Source organism: Ochlerotatus camptorhynchus, unplaced genomic scaffold (genome assembly GCF_037179485.1).
Source record: "Ochlerotatus camptorhynchus isolate MF236.1 unplaced genomic scaffold, CSIRO-AGI_Acam_v1.1 ptg000096l, whole genome shotgun sequence".
NCBI classification, from domain to species: domain Eukaryota; kingdom Metazoa; phylum Arthropoda; class Insecta; order Diptera; family Culicidae; genus Ochlerotatus; species Ochlerotatus camptorhynchus.
Genome location: NW_027040586.1, coordinates 2,747,770 through 2,767,638, shown reverse-complemented (window position 1 = coordinate 2,767,638; position 19,869 = coordinate 2,747,770). Strand labels below are relative to the sequence as shown.

At 38.4% G+C, this 19,869-nt stretch overlaps 1 protein-coding gene across 1 annotated transcript; it reads right to left on the bottom strand.

The window, feature by feature from the left end:
- Positions 1–710: 710 nt before the first annotated feature.
- LOC135698871 (uncharacterized) lies at positions 711–19,316 on the bottom strand (the record flags this gene model as incomplete). The annotated part of the gene is made up of 3 exons (XM_065219017.1): positions 18,177–19,316; positions 984–2,674; positions 711–919 (listed from the first exon to the last, which is right to left on the bottom strand). Coding segments are annotated over exons 1-3 (2,499 nt in total), but the record flags the coding sequence as incomplete, so codon positions are not given.
- Positions 19,317–19,869: the final 553 nt, after the last annotated feature.

Sequence of the window (19,869 nt, the reverse complement as noted above, 5' to 3'; positions counted from 1 at the left end):
CTTCAGCATAAATATATTTGATTTTTTTTAAATTAATTTATAAATCTGAGGCTTGCAAAACTTTCGAATTCTAATCAAATGAATTCTAATGAAAAATACCGTAAGTCTTTAATCAGGACAATTGAATTTTGTTAATTAGTTTAAGGGAAGGGACTTTCGCCACTGCGTCATAATTTACCCATTAAATAATGAATCAATTTCACAATTTAACAAACAAAAAATACATAAAATAATATGATTAATTTTATAAAATGGATACCTAAAATTGCCTTTGAATCGTTACAACAGAATTTGAAACAATCGTTTAAAAGTTTGATAAACTATGTACACTTCAATTCTATTGTGATCAAAATGTAAATAATTTATAGTAAAATAAAATTTGTAGAACATTTAAGCCAATAAGTTTTTGAGAATTTTGTAATAATTGTGGTATCTTTAGCTGAATTGAAAATTTATGAAAACTATGATTCAGCAATTTCAATTCTGCGAATGTAAGGAAAGAGTATCCGTACCTCAGGCTGGGTACCGTAGGTGTACAATATTTAACATTTACTAATTAAGGAGGGGTTGAAAGTTACGATAAATGAATAAAGTGTTTAAATACCATCGTATAAATGATAAGTAGCATTTATGTCACCGAGTCACGCTACGCCCCTGCTTTTAGGAAATTTGGCATGGTTGTTACATGATAGCCTAAGCACGATCCTTACCTTCTGACAAAACTGACACTGGTAGGCACCTTTGCCGTCGTGCATCTTCTCGGCATGTTTCATTATGTTCTCCTTTCCCAAAACAGCAATTCCGCACACCTTGCAGTGATATTTCCGAATCGTCAAGCTAAACGCCGGATCATGAAACACCGAGCAATGTGTGCGATAGTACAAGGGATGATCGAACTTCAAGTTGCACCCACCACAATCTGGAAAATACAATTCCTTTCATTAATGTCTCCGTCCATTATCAACCTATCCCAGTTATCCTACTTGTTTTCTCCATCTTCTTCTTGCCCCACGCTGAATTGCTTTCTTCGCTCCAATAAAGCAGCTCACTGCCCACTTCCAGATCCGCACAGGTCACGAAAACTATCTCTTCGTCGCGAACTTTGAGCACGCAATTCTTCTGATCACGATGCCGAGCCGGTCTCAGGTATCGCAACCAATTGGCCTGATTCTTGTTCTCCATGTTTAGGTAGGTAGACTTCGTTCCATCGAACGTCTCAAAGATGTATCGCATGTTGCAATCATCCTGGATTTCCGTTTCTTTGGCTACTAGGCCTATGACGGGTCCAAGTTGAGTATATTTCGGAATGAAGATCTTCGTGTAGACACTCAGTCCGTGGTTGATCGTATTGGTAACCGTTGCCGTTGGAGGGGGAAGTTGTGGCTGTTGTTGTTGTTGTTCACTACCTGGTGGCGCTGCTAACGAGCACGATGACTCACTGGCATCGATCTGCATTTGTTGACTAATGCTGGTACTACTGCTGCCTGCAGTTGCAACTGTACTAATAGTCGTTGCCAACGGGGCCAAACGCAATTCAAACTCCGGTGGCAATGAAGTCTCCGAGAATGAAGGTATGATATCGAGTTTTTCATCGTATTGATTTTCCTCGTTTTCATCACCTTCGTCGTCATCCTCATCGTCGTCGTAGTTATCTTCGTTTTCATCATCCATTTCTTCTGGATTTTCTGGCTTGAGCACAATTTTGTGTTTCTTAATCAGATCCTCATTCTGCTCTATCCATTCTTTAAGCTCGATTTTGTTATTGATCACTGCCAATGGAGTGCTCAACGGACACGGATCAGTTCCGTGCTTCAAACCGCAACCCGTACAGGCTTTGTTTTTCGTTGTAGGTGCTTTTCTAGGCTTCTTCGGTGGTGGTAACAGTGGCTTGCGTTCATCCGTAGCCAACGGACTATATTCCTGTTCTTCGTATTCTATGCGAAGATCAACTGATCCAGTTTCTCTTTTCAATTTTCTACTCGTACCTAGCTTCGGATCGAAGGGTACCTTCCGGATGTCTACCTTCTTAATGTCAAGCTTATTATCATATGCTTCATCGTCCGACGGCCGATCGGAGTGTTCAGAGAAGTTCGAAGTCGTTGGCATATCTTCTCCAAACGATTTCCTCTCAAGTTTCTGCTTCTCCTCCAGTTCTGTCTTAATTTTCTCAGCAATACGATAATCCAACACTTCCGCTTCAGTATGTAACGAATCCTCAGACACCGATCCCATGGTACTACTGATGGAATCCTGCTGCACTTCATTTCCTTGTCCAACTCTGCCCGGAATCTTTTTTATAATATTTTGAACGATAAACTGTTCCTCGTCTTCATCGCCACCATCGGCAGCATCATCTTCATCCCTATGGCCGTCCTCACCGGGAGGCAAGGGAGATCTCAGCGGCTGCTGAGTCCGCGGACGTCGCCGTCGAAACTCAAACCCAGGCCCATTTTCGTTATCGTCCTCATCTTCGTGGAAGTCGAATATACCACCTCCGCCGCCGGAAGTGCGCAAGCTACAACTGCTATTGTTGTCGTTGATTATATTTACATTTTCCTGGAATTGTACTCTTTTGGTTTTCTTAGTGCTAGGTTTTCCGTTCGGTTGGTCGTTCTTAGAGCTGGCCAATACACCCGGCAGAACATCCTGCAGCGAATCCGAATCACCGTTTAAGCTGAAATGGTACAGTTAGAACATGGTTAGTGGGCGTTATGATCATGCTTTGGACATATTCAATTTATGTTTATCGATAAAATGCATTCAAATATGTATTCACTTATACGTTAACTGAATTTACGAAAATTTACTACATTGCTATTTTGCTAAATGCACAATTTCCTTTCTCCTGAACTACAGAAAATTTCCGAATCCGTTTTCCTTGACCTGATGAAAGGTTCAACCAACAGGGTGTTATAGACTATATGAATTAGGAAATCCTAAAATACTACAGATTTAATCCAATCGCATATAAGAATGAATTTAATCGTATGATTTTTAAAATTCATACAATATACAATGCAATCTTTTCACCTTTATACATACGATCTATCATTTTTGCAAATTACAGAGTACAAATTATATCGAATAATCTCAAAAGACTTGTCAAATTGAATTTGTCATTACAGATTACGTCGTATATGAGCATATCCATAATGACCGTACAATTCACAGCTACTACTCCGTGATTGACCACACCCAGCGATATTCGCACAATGAATCAAATTAATTAATGTTCGCTAACCTAAATAATATAAATTTCCAGTCCGCTAACATTTGATAACGGCACAAAAGCTTTTGTAAACAAACTTGTTAAGGTCATTTGCACGTGAACCAAAGTGCTAGCACCGTAAGATAAGAAGAAAATAGAAAATGTCGAGACAACACTGTATTTTTTTTTTTCGTTTTGCGTTGGAACTGCTCAGTGATTTCTCAAGAGACTTCATAGAGAATTCCGAAAAAAAATACTGCTACTTAAATTGTAGCATTTCTAGAAGATTCTGAAGAGAATTCCTAGTGTTTTTCAGAATATTTCATAGGGAAGCTACATAATAATTTACGAGATGAACTAGCCAATGAGCTAAAAATCACGCTAATAAAGTTTAAAAATAAGAATTTTAATACATTTCTGTGGTGAATTGCATAGGAATTCTAAGGAAGCTTCATTTATTCAATTAGAAGCCGAAATGAGTGCATTAAGGATCCGACGGTCACAGCACTTCATTGAAGGTGATCTGTGAGGACATATGAGCATCCTAAAAACGTTCAATATTGATTCTATTGTGTTACAAAATGAGGATTGGATGAAGAAAAATATCACTTCGATCGTCTTTACAATGTAGCAGATACGGATCGCGATTTGTGGGACAATGGGGGACCAAACATTCGTCCAGGATCAATTGTCTTTTATACAGACTGCTCTAAATTGGATAATCGTGTAGGAGCAGGGGTAACAGGTCCAGGTATAAATATCTCAATATCTATGGGCTACTGGCCTACCGTGTTCCAAGCAGAAGTCCAAGCAATTCTTGAATGTTCTCAAATTTGCTTGCGTAGAAATTATAGACATTCGAATATCTGCATTATGTCTGATAGCCAAGCAGCACTAAATGCTTTGAAATCAGCAACATGTAATTCTAAAATTGTATGGGAATGTGCAATGTCACTCCAAAAATTGGCCTGCCAAAACCAAATGAACCTATTTTGGGTTCCTGGTCACTGTGGAATTAAAGGGAATGAGAAAGCCGACACACTAGCTAGGCTTGGATCATCTCAACAATTTATAGGACCAGAACCATTCTGTGGAGTTTCTGCTTGCTCTCTTAGAATGGAGTTCAATAAATGGGAAAAAAATGAAAGTGGAGACCAATTGGAACAACACTCTCATTGCTAGGCAGTCGAAACGGTTTATTAATCCGAGCATTTCAATGACTAGCAAAATTCTTTTAAGATCTCAGTATGTACACTGGTTCAATAACAGGACACTGTCCATGTAAATATCACTTGAAGCTAATAGGAAAACTTCAAGATGACATGTGAAGATTATGTGGCATAGAAAAAGAAGACTCTGAACACCTGCTATGCTCTTGTACAGCAATCTTCAATAAGAGACGTATTTTTCTGGATAAGGGGCTGACAGAACTTTTTGATATTTGGAATTCAGTTCCCAGCCAAGTAGTGCAATTCATTCGAAATGTAATACCTGACTGGGAAAATGCTTTCGGTCAGTCTATGTCGGTCGCTTCATAAAAATGGTGTTACGACATGCTGATAAAGCAATATTAAAACGGGGAATATATCACAATAGATCTAAGTACTGGTTGCAGTGATCAAAATACCCAACACGAAAAAAAGACAAAAAGGAAGTTTAATGTGAATTTTAAATTTAAATTGGGAATTGAAAGGAAACTTCAGAGAATTTTGGGAGAATGCTTAAAAATTCGAAATGGATTCGAGTTTCGAACGCCTTTGGATACGGTTGTGTTTTACGTTTGGTCTCTGTTTTGTGCGTGCGTTCGCTTTCATCGTTTTCGGCTGCATTTGCCGGATTAGCGCTGGCGCTCTGCCTCCCGGACGGTCATACGTGTGTGATTAGTAGTTTCTCGCTTTCCGGGAAGTTTCATTGATTAGATTATGTCAAGTGATTCCAGTGAAAAAATTTGAGGAATTTTTTTCCTTGATTTGTTTTCCGCCGATCTTGTTTTCCGTGCTGAGCACCAATGCTACCGACACCAGGGAGGCAGCTCCAACACCTGGAATCTACCTTTTGACCCATCAACCCATGAACCGGGTGCAGCTTTATTTCCCTCCCGAAGGAAGGCGTGATCAGAGATGTTATGCCTCAACTGTGCAAAATTTGGGGACGATTGGTTATAACGCGGCTTTCCGCATTGCGTTTGAAGTTTGTATGAAAATTAATATGGAAAAACATACTTTTAAGCATTTACATTCCCAAGGACCACAATTTTGCTTGAAACATGTTACAAGTCATGTAAAAAAAAAAATAGTGACCAACAACTTTACCGAAGGATGTATGGTGCTAGAATGTCTCTCAAAAAACGTTGAAACTGTTCAAATATCGATGTATCGAATTAAATGCCAAAAATCGGTGTACCAATGCACAGTGGTCCAGAATGCAGATTTAGGTGGAATGATATGTTTTGAGCCTGAAACTGAAACTTTAGACTAAAAGTTTCTTCTACAAAGTTATTCCTTATAGTTAGCCCCTCATTTTTATGACAATGTATTCTAGGGTGGTTCCTATTATCATTAAAATCAAAAATCTAACTTTTTTGTTTGAATAAATTAAGGTATACATTCTTGGGCAAAGTTATAGTTGAGCAAATTTCAAGCAACATTGTTGGAGATAACTTTTTTGTATCTCTTAAATTGGCCGATTTAGAGCTATTTTCTTGAATTGAGTTAGGGTGGCTCTTGAAAAAACAGATTTTTTCAAAAAAAAAATAGATCTTAAAAGGCGCAAGTTTTTGCTGCACAAAGCTTGTCAATATCTTTCGCCGATCAAGAGTTATTGACGTTTTTATACTAAAAGTATGCACTTTTAAACTGTTAATATTTCTGGTTAGGGCAAACAAAAAAAAGGGTTTTTTACGGCATTTGAAAGGGCGTATGTAATTCTCAATATTATGACAAAATTGGAGGTATTTTATTTTTTAAACTCGTATAAAATCAATTTGAATTTAGTCATATTTTTTACTATATTTGGGTATATCTTTTTTATTAGAAGAGATACAGGCAACCAATTCAGGTATAAAACATTCGTCTAAAAGAGTTTTAAAATTCTCTACTAGATAACTTTCATGAGAAATTTCAAATAAAAAAGTGTTTGCCCCAACCAGAGATATTAACATTTGAAAAGTGCATATTTTTAGTATAAAAACGTCAATAACTCTTGATCGGCGAAAGATATTGACAAGCTTTGTGCAGCAAAAACTTGCGCCTTTTGAAGATCTAAAAGTTATCTCACGACATCTTTGCTGAGAAATTTGAAATAAGAAAACTAGAGCAAAAAAACTGTTTTTTCAAGAGCCACCCTAACTCAATTCAAGAAAATAGCTCTAAATCGGCCAATTTAAGAGATACAAAAAAGTTATCTTCAAACAAAGTTGCTTGAAATTTGCCGAAAAATGTGTACCTTAATTTATTCAAACAAATAGTTAGATTTTTGATTTTAATATAATAGGAACCACCCTAGAATTCATTGACATAAAAATGAGGGCCTAACTATGAGGAACAGCTTTGTAGAAGAGACTTTTAGTCTAAAGTTTCAATTTCAGGCTCAAAACATATCATTCCACCTAAATCTGCATTCTGGACCACTGTGCAATGAAAGTAAGATTGCATGCTGAAATAATTTCGGAGCTTCTTATCATATAAAAATCATATATAATATATGTTAATTCTTAACTGCAGCAGGAGCTTGTGTTTTGTGTAGGAATAGAAATTTAAGCGGGGTTCTCTCTGTTTATACTCTTTAGTATGACTGCAAGAACCTTTTGATACGAATTTTAGTTGGGACATGTTCAGAAATTTAACTCTTTTGAGAAATTTTGGTGGCCCTGAAAAGGGCCGATGGTGGTACAGACTTAAAGCCTTTGGAAGATGATGATGACGTGTAGGCAACTGGATCAGCAAATCGGACCGGACAATCCCGTATTCTTCGGTTCAACGATTGGGCACTCGTAAGATTCTCGGCCCGTCTGCAGCTGGACAGGGGTTTAACTGGTGTCTGCGACAGATTGGAAGGCCGCAGCGAGGGAAACCTCAACCTTGCTACGATGAATGGGCACTTAAAAGAATCTCGGCCCGGCTACTGCTGGACACGGGTTAATCCGGTGGCGGGAAAGGTGCAGCAAAGGATACCTCAACTTCGCTACGAGAAATGGGCACTCAAAAGAGATTAGAAACTTGGTTGCTATCGTTTTGCTGGTTCCTTTTGCTGATCGTCACGATGGTTCTACTTCTACACAGGGGTAGTTGCTTTATTGGTTATGTGACTAGATGAGTGAAAATGAAAAATACACCAGAGATTTTCGAAAATGTCATTGAGGTTTAGTGTTTACCTATGATTACTTGATGATTAAATAAAAATAATTGCAGAAAATAGGGCACGGCTTGTTGGTTGTGAACATGCTACGACGAATGGGCACTTGGAAGAGTCTCGGCCCGGCTGCTGCTGGACACGGGTGCTTCGTAGAGTGCACTTGCTTTCAAGTTTGGTTACAAGATTACAACTCTGGAGAGCATTTTGTGAGGTCGTTGGGGGCGTGTGGTTCTGAATATGTCGATGAGTGGGCAAATGTTACGCAATTGCATCCTCCCTTGTTTCGTATAGAAACGATTCTCTGATGACTGTGTTGGGGATGCAGCATATGCATGTTCATAATTGGTGGATTTGTTAGTTATTTCGACGCTTTTGGACAATGCACTTAAACACTTTTTCAATAGTTTCTTGTTCAAAATCAACAGTTGAAATTGCTATCAATGCATGGAAATATTTCTGATCGAATGGTGATATATGAATTATTAACGATCAAAATCTTTCCAAATTTCGTTACATGTTCCATTTTCGGTTTTCACAAAGTGTACCCCCATATAAAAATCACAGACGTAGTCCTACGTCAAAACAATAGCTCTATCTCATATGCATAGTTTGAGATGGCGGCTTAGTACACCCTCTCTCTCCGCTTCCTCACTAATATCTAAGGAAGTAAAGTTTCAAACTGAAATAACTTCGGAATTTCTTATCTTATTGATTTGGTATGCACAGATGAATTATACAAAAAACAATTGCTTAATATCATAAGCGAAGTTTATCGAGGGGGCATACTACACTCCTACCCTACGCCCGCTAATTCAATGGAGTAAAGCTTCAAACTGAAATAACTTCGGTGTATCTCATCTTGTCGAGCTGGCATGTTCAGGTGTGTTATTCAAAAATATTTGCTCAATCTAATGGGCGTAGTTGGAGAGGGGAGGGGAGTTTCCTAAGTCCCCTACGCTTCACACTTATATCAATGAAAGTAAAGTTACAGACTGAAATAATTTCGAGTTTCCTATCTCATACAAATTTGAAACGCAATATGGAAAGTCGGGTTACAACCTATCGTCCCCAAATGTTGTACAGTTATCTGAGACCTCAAATGGAACCAAAAAAAGGTTGTTCTCACTTGATAAGGTGAAGTTTGCGATTTTTCATACAACGGTGATCCACCCCAATGGAAATGATCCAGCCATACCTCAGGAACTAAATGATCGATTAGAAAAGTAGTCAATAACGTCAAATGAGTCAATGAAACTTTTTATTTGGTTCATGTTGTGTTCAATTTGGTGCGGCAATTACCAAGGAACACTCCGTACTTTATTTCTCAACAGTGGGTCAACATTTCAACCTCAGGCTCCCCACTGTTTTTTTCAATGTACATTGAGGTCCCCAACAACTGTGCAAACTAAACAACTTTGACGAAGACCGCAGTAAATTGCATACCCACGGTTCTAAAGGTTTTGGCCACGCAATCGCGATCGTTGCCCACTGTGTGTCGGCAGTAATCAACTCCGGGCTCAAATCCAGTCCAAACCAATCCAAGAGGAAATATTCATTTTCCAAGCATCAGTGATGGAAAAGTTCGTGAAAACTCACTATGACTCACGAACTTTTCACTTGGTGAACTTCGTGAAATAAAGCGAACTTTTCCAACACTGCCAAGCATACACATCCCTCTCAATCGCTCACAAGTCTTTGTAAGTCTTTGTAAAGGGATATTTCGTATTAGGGTGGCGCTTGGACTGTTTTTTTTTTAATTTAGCTTGGAAAATCTATATACCCCTATATAAGACCAACCTGCCTGAAAAGTCGGAAAAAAATTCCGGGTAATGTTTGAACTGGCCGAAAAAAACTTCCAGAGAAAGAAGAAAAAAACTCTTCTGGATGAATTTTAAAGGAAGTTCTAAGAAAAATCGGAAAAATATCCGGGGAACTTCCAAGACAAATAAAGCGAAACTTCTAGGGAAAAATCAAAGACACTTTCGGAAAAAATCGGATGATATATCTAGAGGAAGCCAGAAAGTTTTCGGAAATCGGAAACAAAATTCTAGGAGTGGCCATTTCCAGGTAAAGCTTGAAGAAGCTTGGAAAAACCTTCCAACAGAAGTAGTAAAAAACCTCCGGAAGAAGCTTATGTGGAGAAATGGAAGATGAAATAATCTTCTGGGAGAAGTTTGAAGGGATTTGGGAGAAGTTTGAAGAAACTTCCTGGAGACGCAGGAAAAAAATCCTTGAGATAGTTTTAAATAAGCTCATTCCGGCGAAAGCTAGAAGGTTTTCGGAGTAGTCTAAAGAAACTTCTAAGAGAAGTTGGGATAAAAATTCAGGAAGAAAGAGATTTTTGGGAGATGTCGAAAAAAAATTCCGGTTAAAATCGGTAGAATCTTCAAGGGAAAGTAAGCGCAATATTCTGGCGGAAGTTAACAAAAAACTAGCGGAAGAAGACGAAAGAACCTTTCCAGCAAAGCCAGATGAAGCTCCCTTGGAAAATCGAAATAACTTACCGGGAGGAATTGGAAAACAACTTTCCAAGGGGAAAGTTTCGAGAAACTTCAAAAAGTTAAAAAAAAATTACATTCTGATGAACTTTTTTGGTGACAAAAAAAAACAAAAATACTTCCCGATTCCCAGGAACTACCGATATTAGTTATTCTCGATTTTTTTCGTATCCAAACACAGCGAGGAAATGGAAACACTAGTCGAAAGAGTACCAAGCATAAGCAAGCATGCATTTAGTACGTCACGTCATTTTAGGGAAACTCAACCCCTCCCCTTCGAACTTTTGTAACGATTTTCCTATACCTAGTACATTGCTTGTAACACATTTATAAATCCCCTCCCCGCTTAGAGCGCGACGGACTTAATGGATGCTCTCTAAGACATTTTTTAGGTGAATTATTTTTTGAGCATATTCAGAACGGTATCGTGAGGAGCCTTATCTGTATATCGGCATCAAGGTTGAAAATCGGTACAAATACCGATAAATCGGTATATCTGGCAACGCTGACAAGGATGCCGATATCAGGGCTGGTAGCGATCACTGCTATTTCTGGATTTAACAGCTAAAATACTTCAATAAATTTTCAAGAATCTGAAGTCAAAATCCATGTACAGTTTTAAAAGCTCGTGAAATTTTATTTTAATTTCTAAGGATCTCATTTCAAGGAAGTTTTGGTAAAAAATTCTTTCAGAAAAATATCAAATCTTCTTCTTCTTCTTCGCATTTCAAGCTGATTGCATATCGCATATTAGCTTATTGCGTGCTCTCAACTTAGTGTTCTAGATGCACTTCCACAGTTATTAATTGCGAGCTTTCGATGCCTGTACCATTTTTGCATTGGTATAATTGTGTGGCAAGTCCAATCATACTTCTATGCCCAGGGAAGTCGAGAAATTTTCCAACCCGAAAAATTCCTAGACCAGACCGGGAATCGAACCCAGCCACCTCCAGCATGGTCTTGCTTTGTGGCTGCGCCTTTACCGACTGAGCTAAGGGAGGCCCCGCAAATGCAAATGCAATCTGCTTTTAAGGGGAAGTTCAACGCTCCGAAAAAAAAAACGTTTTGATTTTTCTATTGTAAAAAGATATTAAAAATCTAAAAAAAAGCACGTTTTTTCTAACTTTTCAAAGAAAATTCCCGTGCAAAAACAATTTTTATAAGTCATTATGGTATATATTTGGACTCAAAAAACCACAAAACATCGACTTTTCGGTTTTTCTGAGAGTCCATTTTTTCATGATGAGATAGAAAAAATATTTTTACATGTAATTTTTGACAAGAATCTGAGGAAGAAACTGATTTTCTTGGATTTTTGATAATTTTTCCCAATATTTTTAGAAAAATTAAAATGTACAAAAAATATTTTGTTTATTTTCGGGCCGGTAAACTTTCCCTTAAGGAAGTTCTGATGAATTTTAGATTTCTTGTGAAGTCTGATATTTAGTCTTGAGAATTTAAAGAAACCCTGAGTTGAATTAAAAGCAAATTTTAATGAAAACTCGACGAGCACGACTCTTTTAGAGCAAAATTCTGAGGATCATTTTGTGTTTGTGGGAGAAAACGAATCTCCTTGGAATCTTGTTGAAAATACTAAAAGGAGGATTACAAATAAATCTGAGAATAACTCCAGAACATCTTCAAAAGACTTCGGAAAATAAATTCAGGAGGGTTCGCCAAACAAATTATGAGAAGAAATCTAAGGAATTTGTGAGAAAAAATGCCAATGAATTCTTAGGAGACTTTCAGTGTGAGTAGAATTCCAAGGCAATGAGTGAGACTCAAAAGGAAATCTGAAATGAATTTAATGAATATTCGGAAATTTTTCCAAACGATTTCATATTGTGGAGAATTTCAAGGTAATTCCGAGGAAAACTAAACGAAAATTGAATTCGGAGGATAGCTTTATTGAAATGTTGGGGAATATTTCAATGATAATCAGAATGGACTATTCTGAGGTCTTCAGAACTATTTGAAAGTTCAAAAAAATTTCCTGAAGTTATTGAAACTGCCTTGAAGCTCTTGATGAACTTCCCTGAACTTTATAGGACTTCCTAAAGTTTGCTCAATATTTCTATCGATCATAGATCTCCTCTAAAGGTTCAACAATTCACTGAAGTTCTTTAAACTTCTTTAAAATTTATGTGACTTCTCTAATGTTAACGGAACTGATCTGAGGATCTTTGTTCTTTTCTGAAATTCTCAAAACCTATCTAAAGTTTTAGCAGTTCTCATGAATCTTGTTGTATTGCGCTGAATTTAATTGAACCATCCTAAAAATGTTTAAGCTTCACTGAGCTTCTGAACGTATGCAAAGACCTCAACTAACTTTTTAACGTCTCTGAAGTTATCTGAAAATCTGGGAACTGCTTTAAACTGCCCACTAATTTTCTGAAACTAAAGGCCTCCCCAATGTTCATAAAAATCCTGGAGTTCGTGGATCTCTACTTAAGCTCCATAGATTTCTATGAATTTCTCGAAATGTTTGTGAAGATCACTGTCCTTCTGTGAAGTTTTCGAAGTTTTTCTAAATTTCTAGAACTTTTGTTCTACCGCAATTTTTATGGAATTAGAACGCAATAATTATTGTAGTTCTGTGATTTTCATTGAATTTCTCAAGATTTTTTGAAGTTCATGAAACTTCCCTTAAATTTAAAACTTCATCACCTCGACACTTATTTAAAACTTCTTCAGTAGTCTAGACTTTCCTGGGGTATTTAAACTGCCTAAATGATTATCGAATTTCCTTAAAGTTCTCTAGAATGCCCTGAATTTTCAGTATTTATTAAAGAACCCGCAACTTTACTGAAATAAAATGATTTGCTTTGAAGTTTCGACAAGGTCCCTAATTTTCCCTGAACTTATCAGTGGTTACCTGAAATTCTCTTAATTTTTGACGTAGGACTACGTCTGTGATTTCTATATGGGGGTACACTTTGTGAAAACCAAAAATGGAACATGTTACAAAATTATGAAAGATTTTGAACGCTAATAACTCAACTGCCCTTGGACCAATTTCAATAATTTAATCACGAATCGATCAGATATATTTCTACGCATCTGTCAAATTTAAGACGTAATCATTTTTCAAAATGTCACTATTGAAAATTTCACGAATGTGCAACTGTTGCTTTGAGCACCGATTGCCTGTGAAAAGCGATTTCCCTAACACAGATTTCAAAGTTTAATTCCATCCGGTCTCACCAAACGGTGTTTATTCAATCACAGCGTGGTGAGTGGTGGTGTTCTCCAGTATACAACGAATGGCTATCTGGAAGCAACGAGCTGCAGCCCACATGAGCATCCAAAGAAAGAAGAAGTAGCCGCACCGCTATTGATCGGAATAAGTAGCTCTTCGTGAGTTGCTGTGGGCCAACTATGTCAAGCGCGTCATACTAAAGAGTATAAACAGAGAGAACCCCGCTCAAATGCCTATTCCTACACAAAACACAAGCTCCTGCTGCAGTTAAGAAATAAGATTTATTATATAAGACCACGTAGTTCTACATCACCATTGCGTACAACCCCACAAGGCTGTCCCTTGTAGTTTTTTAATAATCCGGCAATTTTTTGATATATCTATTCATAATTCTCTGACGCTTCTGAATTCCCTGAGTTTCTCGCAACTTCTTTAATGTTTCTATGGTAGGCTGTGCGTGTCATCGAACCTAACGTTTGTTTTTTTCCGTGGATTTTTTTTATCTTTAATCCGTTACTGATCTGGCCAAAATCAGGCCCAGGAGACAATTTCTAGTTCCTCAGCCCCTATTATTTGCCGCTGAGAAGTTGTTCCAAAGAACCTCCATGAGGCGTCCCATTATTCGTCCCATGATTAATTCCATCATTCGTTGAGTCGCAGTGTTGAACCTGACTATTGGCCACGAAAAGGCTTGCCATTGCACATCAAAAATCGACTACATACATCCGAACATTTGGTTATCTCAAATCGACGGAAGACATTCCGCGCAACTACCATAAACCGGACTAGTTCGTGTTGATCTTCGTCAAGCTTCGTCTACAGATCTTTACAACCAGTGAAGTATCGGCAGTCATAGGTAATCCTTGTACCGATGGTGGGTTCTATTCACATCACAAAACATCACATCTTCGTCAAGCTTCGTCTACAATTGGGTTCTTTAATTTTGAAAAATGTATCGGTTTTTATACATCATCTGAAAGAGCTTCGTTTTCTGAGCACAGCGATATTTTTTTCGAACCCACACACTTTCATCTTGATTTTCAAATAAAGATTTAAAGCAAAATAATCGCTTCACTTGACACGAAACTAACAAACTGACAGCTCGCTCCCATGCAAAGTGACACCGAGGGGCGCAAATAAGGTGATTTTTGCAAATATAATCGTACTTATTTAAAATAGTTCCAGTAACGTTGGGTGATCACCTTTTTGTGGTGCGTTACTGGTATAAGATCTACCACCGAACCCTAGTTGTGACAACTTCAAACTAGGGAATCAGAATTTTCCAGTTATCAAAGGATTACATTTTAGTGGTTGTTACATTTTATGACTTGATAATAGTGACAAGACTCGGGTAGTGACCACTGCCGTTATGCATTTCTATATTGTATATTTCAAATCAAAACATTGTTTATGTTCATAGAGTTTACATAATCCTTTTCCCTTTGTCCTTCTCCTTTTCCTTTCCGTCTTCTCTTTTCAGAAAGCGAGTAATGGCGCTATAGCCAGAAAAGGCTAGGACCAGGCATGGAAAATCATTTACATTCATTTTGTGCATTCATTTACATTCATTTACCTCTAACTTTTTTCTTCAACAGCATTCCGCAAAATGGTGTAAAGAGCTTTTGTAGGTTTTCTTATTGGTAACAATTTTTGTTAACAAGTCAAATCCGTATCTCTTATGCATGACGAAGCAGAGCAAACAGAAGCCACTACTGTTTTTCAGTGAATGTATTTTACATTCACTGAAAAACAGTAACAAGTTCTGCCCACTCCAGTTCGTGATGCATAAGAGATACAGATTTGAGTTATGAGCAAAACTTGTAACAAACCTACAAAAGCTCTATACATCATTTTGCGGAATGCTGTTGATGAAAAAAGTTAGAGGCAAATAAATATAAATTAATGTAAGAAATGAATGCAAATGATTTTCCATGCCTGGCTAGGACAAGAGTTAGTGCTCATGCCCCAACCGTCAGAAGAAAATGGAGCATCACTTAACCTTTCAACAACCAACCAATTATATAATTACTAAAATCGGAACGTACGGTACGAGATGTCCACGTTTCATCCATTTATTGGATTCTGAAGCATCGTGTTTAAATCTTCGATTTAAACAGGTCCGATGTTTTCTGAATCATTCTTCTTCTTCTTCTTCTTATTCTTCTTCGCATTTCAAGCTTATTGCATATCGCATATAAGCTTATTGCGTGCTCTTAACTAAGTGTTCTAGATGCACTTCCACAGTTATTAATTGAGAGCTTTCGATGCCTGTACCATTTTTGCATTGATATAATTGTGTGGCAAGTCCAATCATACTTCTATGCTCAGGGAAGTCGAGAAATTTTCCAACGCGAAAAATTCCTAGACCAGACCGGGAATCGAACCCAACCGGCTCCAGCATGGTCTTGCTTTGTAGCTGCGCCTTTACCGACTGAGCTAAGGGAATCATCTTGCCCCTTAAATGCTGCACAGTAGGCCTGGCCGTTTTGATATGTGTGGTGCATCTTCGATGTGAAACATATATCAAATATACATGAAAAATTATGGAGGTACATCCATTATTTTCCAGGATGCTTTCAAGAACTGGCTGTGTTGGTGTTAGATTAGATTAGATTAGATAGGCTTCTTTAAGCTTTCTACAATTTCCTTGAAATTGCTTGAACTGCCCTTTGATTCTATAATCTGTCTTGATGTTCTCGAAGCTTCCCTATAGCTTTCAATTCGTTTGAAGATCTCGGTTCTGCTGCTCGGAAATAAATGGAATTCCCGTAAAAACCTTTAAATTTCTCTGAAATTCTCTGGACTTCTGTGAAGTTTCTGAAATATATCTGAAGTTTTCATAAATTCTCTGAAGGACTATGTACTTCCCTGAAACTCTCGAAACATCTTAAGTGTTCTCGATTTTTTTTTCAGCACATCATGGAACTATCCTGATTTTTTCTAAATTTACGATTAAAGATATTTAAACTGCTTAAACAGTCTGGACTAAAGCTACGAAAACTGCTCATATGGGCTGGAATTCCCCCCAAAATCTCTAGATCTAGCTTTTCTAAGGTAGTTAGAACTTCTTAAAAATTTGCACAATGCCCCTCATGTTTTCTATATTTCTCAAGTTCGCTTGACACCTGTGAAGTTTTCTGAAATTCTAGGAACTTCATAAAAGTTCCCGAAAATTTTCGGATGCTAAAAGAACCGCTTTGAGGTTCTTCAAGCTTCCAGTAAGTTCCCCATATTTTCAGCGTATTAACCTCCCTTATGTTGCCGCAGTTTGTTTATGGAGCTTCACTGAAATTATCAGCATTTCTTTTCATTACTCAGAACTTCGCCAAAGTTCATACGAACTTGAAATAAATCATTTATTTTTTCCTTGATTCTGGCAGTTCGAAAATTTTCAATATCTTGAACTTGTACATGGTAATACGAAACTTCAAGATATTGAATAATTTTAGATCTTGGACTTACTCAAATTGGGTAAGTTTATTTTTTTAACTTTATTCAGTGAGAAATTAAGCAAGTGATAAACTTCAACATTCAATGGATTTGATAGTTATGCTGTTTCTTTAAAACTGATTGACATGTCTTAAAAACATTTGGGTAAATTGCTGTTGTTTTTGAACCACAAAAAAAAATTTTTTAACGCATTTAAAAATTTAGTTTTTTTTTATAAACCTGGATTTTATCCGTTAAAATAATGAAAAAAACCTGGAAAAGCCAGATAATTTAATTTAGAAAAATGAATAGACAGCCTGAAGATAAAGAAAGACGATTAAACGCCCAAAGCAAAGAATGATCAATCTTGAAATAAATTCACGCTAAAAAAGTTGAAAATAGTGGACTGATTAGAAGAAAAAGTGACTTTAGTGACTTGGCCTTAAAAAAGAGACTTTTTAGTGACTGGCTTGAAAAAAGTGACTCGCTACCAGCCCTGCGATATTAAAAATCATTACATATAGTAGATATGACGTTCTTTTAGACCATAAGGACCACATTTGCCACACACGGAAATTTTTGGGCCCTCAGGCAGCCATGGGCTATTTTTTTTGAATAGAAGGCAAAATATGACAAGAAGCAAATAATAATGTTGCAAAATTTCATTCGAGAAGGCACTGGTCGGAGGATTTATCCCAGTTTTTTTGAACAGTAGGCTGATACTAAGAAGCTATTACTTCATGCTATTGTCTGCGCAGTACCACCATCATTGTTTACTTTGATAAACCGCTATTTTCTCAACTCAAATTAATCCACCTTGCTTGTAAATTTTTCGATTGAAAAGGAGGATCGTCAATCAAATATATGCCATTTAATAATTTGTTAACGCGAATAAATCTTCCGAGAATTGTAATTTACTATACATGTTTGAAAGCAAATTTCATTACAAATCCGATTCAAGGAAAAAATCTTAGTATTACAGAATAACAAGACGTGAAGCAAAACCGGGAACGCCAGTCAGCTCTACTCGGAAAGAATATGCGTATCCAGTAGAAGATAAAAATGAAATTATCATCCCTACTTCACATCCATACATTTCAAGGCGTTTTTTTTTTGTTGATTTCCGCTTTCCCAAATCGACCGTGCTGCTCTCTGACTCGTACACACATACACACTCACACACTTTTCCGTTTTGCTAGTCCTTTCCGAATTGTGTCCGTTTGCTCTATTCTGGGACGTCGTACATCACAATTCATCTTTCGGCCCCAAACCTCCGACCACCCACCACCAAAAATATATATTCACACGTCCAACCCAGCGAGTCAGACGACGAAACGGAATACGACGTCTAAGTATACAAATGCGTATTGTTAATATCTCCGTCTTCTCGTCTTAAGGAAGAGCATGCCTTCGCTCGAATATTGTCATTGCCTCAAGTGGGCAAAACACACCCACCAAAACGAAAAATAGGAAAGACTGGATCACTCACCCGTTCGCAATTCGATTTTTCCTCTTCCGATCGTCCACCTCTGCCAGCCGAAGCAGAAATGATACAAATTCCACATCATTTTTGAACAGCAACAGATTCCGCAAGGTGTCCCACTTTTCCGCATTCTTCGTGCCGATGTAGATATTCTTGCTGAAGTTTTGATGGCGATACTTCCTTATCCGATCACCTGCGGCCACAGGCGTCGCCGTCGATGCTCGAGTGGGATTGGAGGTGCTACCGTTGCTGGAGCTGCTATTGCCGTTGTTGTTCGGATTTGATGCACAGCTGGAAGAGCTATTACCATTGGCAGTAGCTGCTGGTGGGGTTGGTGCTCTGACTGATGGAAGACTCGGTCCGGGGGTTTGGTCAGTCCCGTTGGATAGCATTCGCCCATTACTTCGGTTACTGCAAATGCTATCCGTATCGCTGACGTTTCCATTTTCAACGGCTGGGAGTGACGTCCCCGCAACAGGAAGGGCGTCCGTTTCCGGTTTCTCCTCATTATCCGTATTCGGCTCGCTATTGTTGTTACTATGAATACTGGCTGGTATCTCCGATTCCGTATCACTGTCCAACACTTTTGGCATCGTATCACGCATCCCTTCCTAATTTTGTTCGATAGATTCGCACACCATTTTTTCCACGCTGGGATCGAAAAATTTTCACTTTCCAACGCCTATGAAGGCGCCCGGTTTGCCATTCTGCCAGACTGCAAGTTATCCTTTTTTCGGAGTTCCATTATTTCACTCTCACATTCACTTTCACATTGCAATCAAATAAAATGTCTAACTTTTATCACCACTGCGAGCGAGGGCCCGAGCTACAAAAAAAATCCTGGAGGCTGAATGCCAGCCCCGCGATGTCGACGGCTGCCCGATGATGATGACGATGGAGCCCACTCTTGCAATTTTTGGGAGGAAAAATCCTAACCCATGCACGGAAATCACTGTCCGCCTTAGCCTTTTTTCACTGCTGCAAACGCTCGACCACGCTCGAATTCACCTAATGCCGATTCGGGCCCGGTTGCATTCTGTTTTGGAAAACTTTTCAACCATTAAAGTCAAACTTTTCCCAGTAAAAATTGCAACTTTAAAACGGCGAAAAACTCGTCAAGATGAAACTTTTCATCTTTAATTCTATTTTTTCACTTTTCCCACCTCGAACTCTCGCTCTCAATTCCAGGAGACGAACTTCTGGACACAGGCGGGAGCCCACCACAAGCAAGATGGAGAGAGGGAGAGCAGCATTTTCCTCTCTCGCAGGGTGTATGTGTGCAGTCAAAACTCCCTACTGTTTGTATAGCATTCGTCCTTTCGGTTCGGGTCGAACACATCCTTGATCTCTCGCGCCGTGTATTTTCATCATAAATATTCTCCGGAAAGTCGTCAACCATTTTCACGCATGCATTCGGTTGGCCAGCCAGCCAGCCAGAAGGGCTGACTCGATACGGCAACCTTTACCCACCCCCTTGCTTTGCCTGTCGTGCGCGGTTCGTCCTTTTCACGAACTGCTGCGTGCGGGTGTTGTAGTGAGCGTTCGATTGTCAAACATAACTTCACACTGTCTGCGAGTGAGACCACGTTCGGTGAGCGAGTGGGTGGAGGACGATGTGCGGGAATATATCAATAGGGGGTTTATGAATCTTCAAGCGAATCGAGGGAATAGACACACTCGATTCGATAGGACATGTATA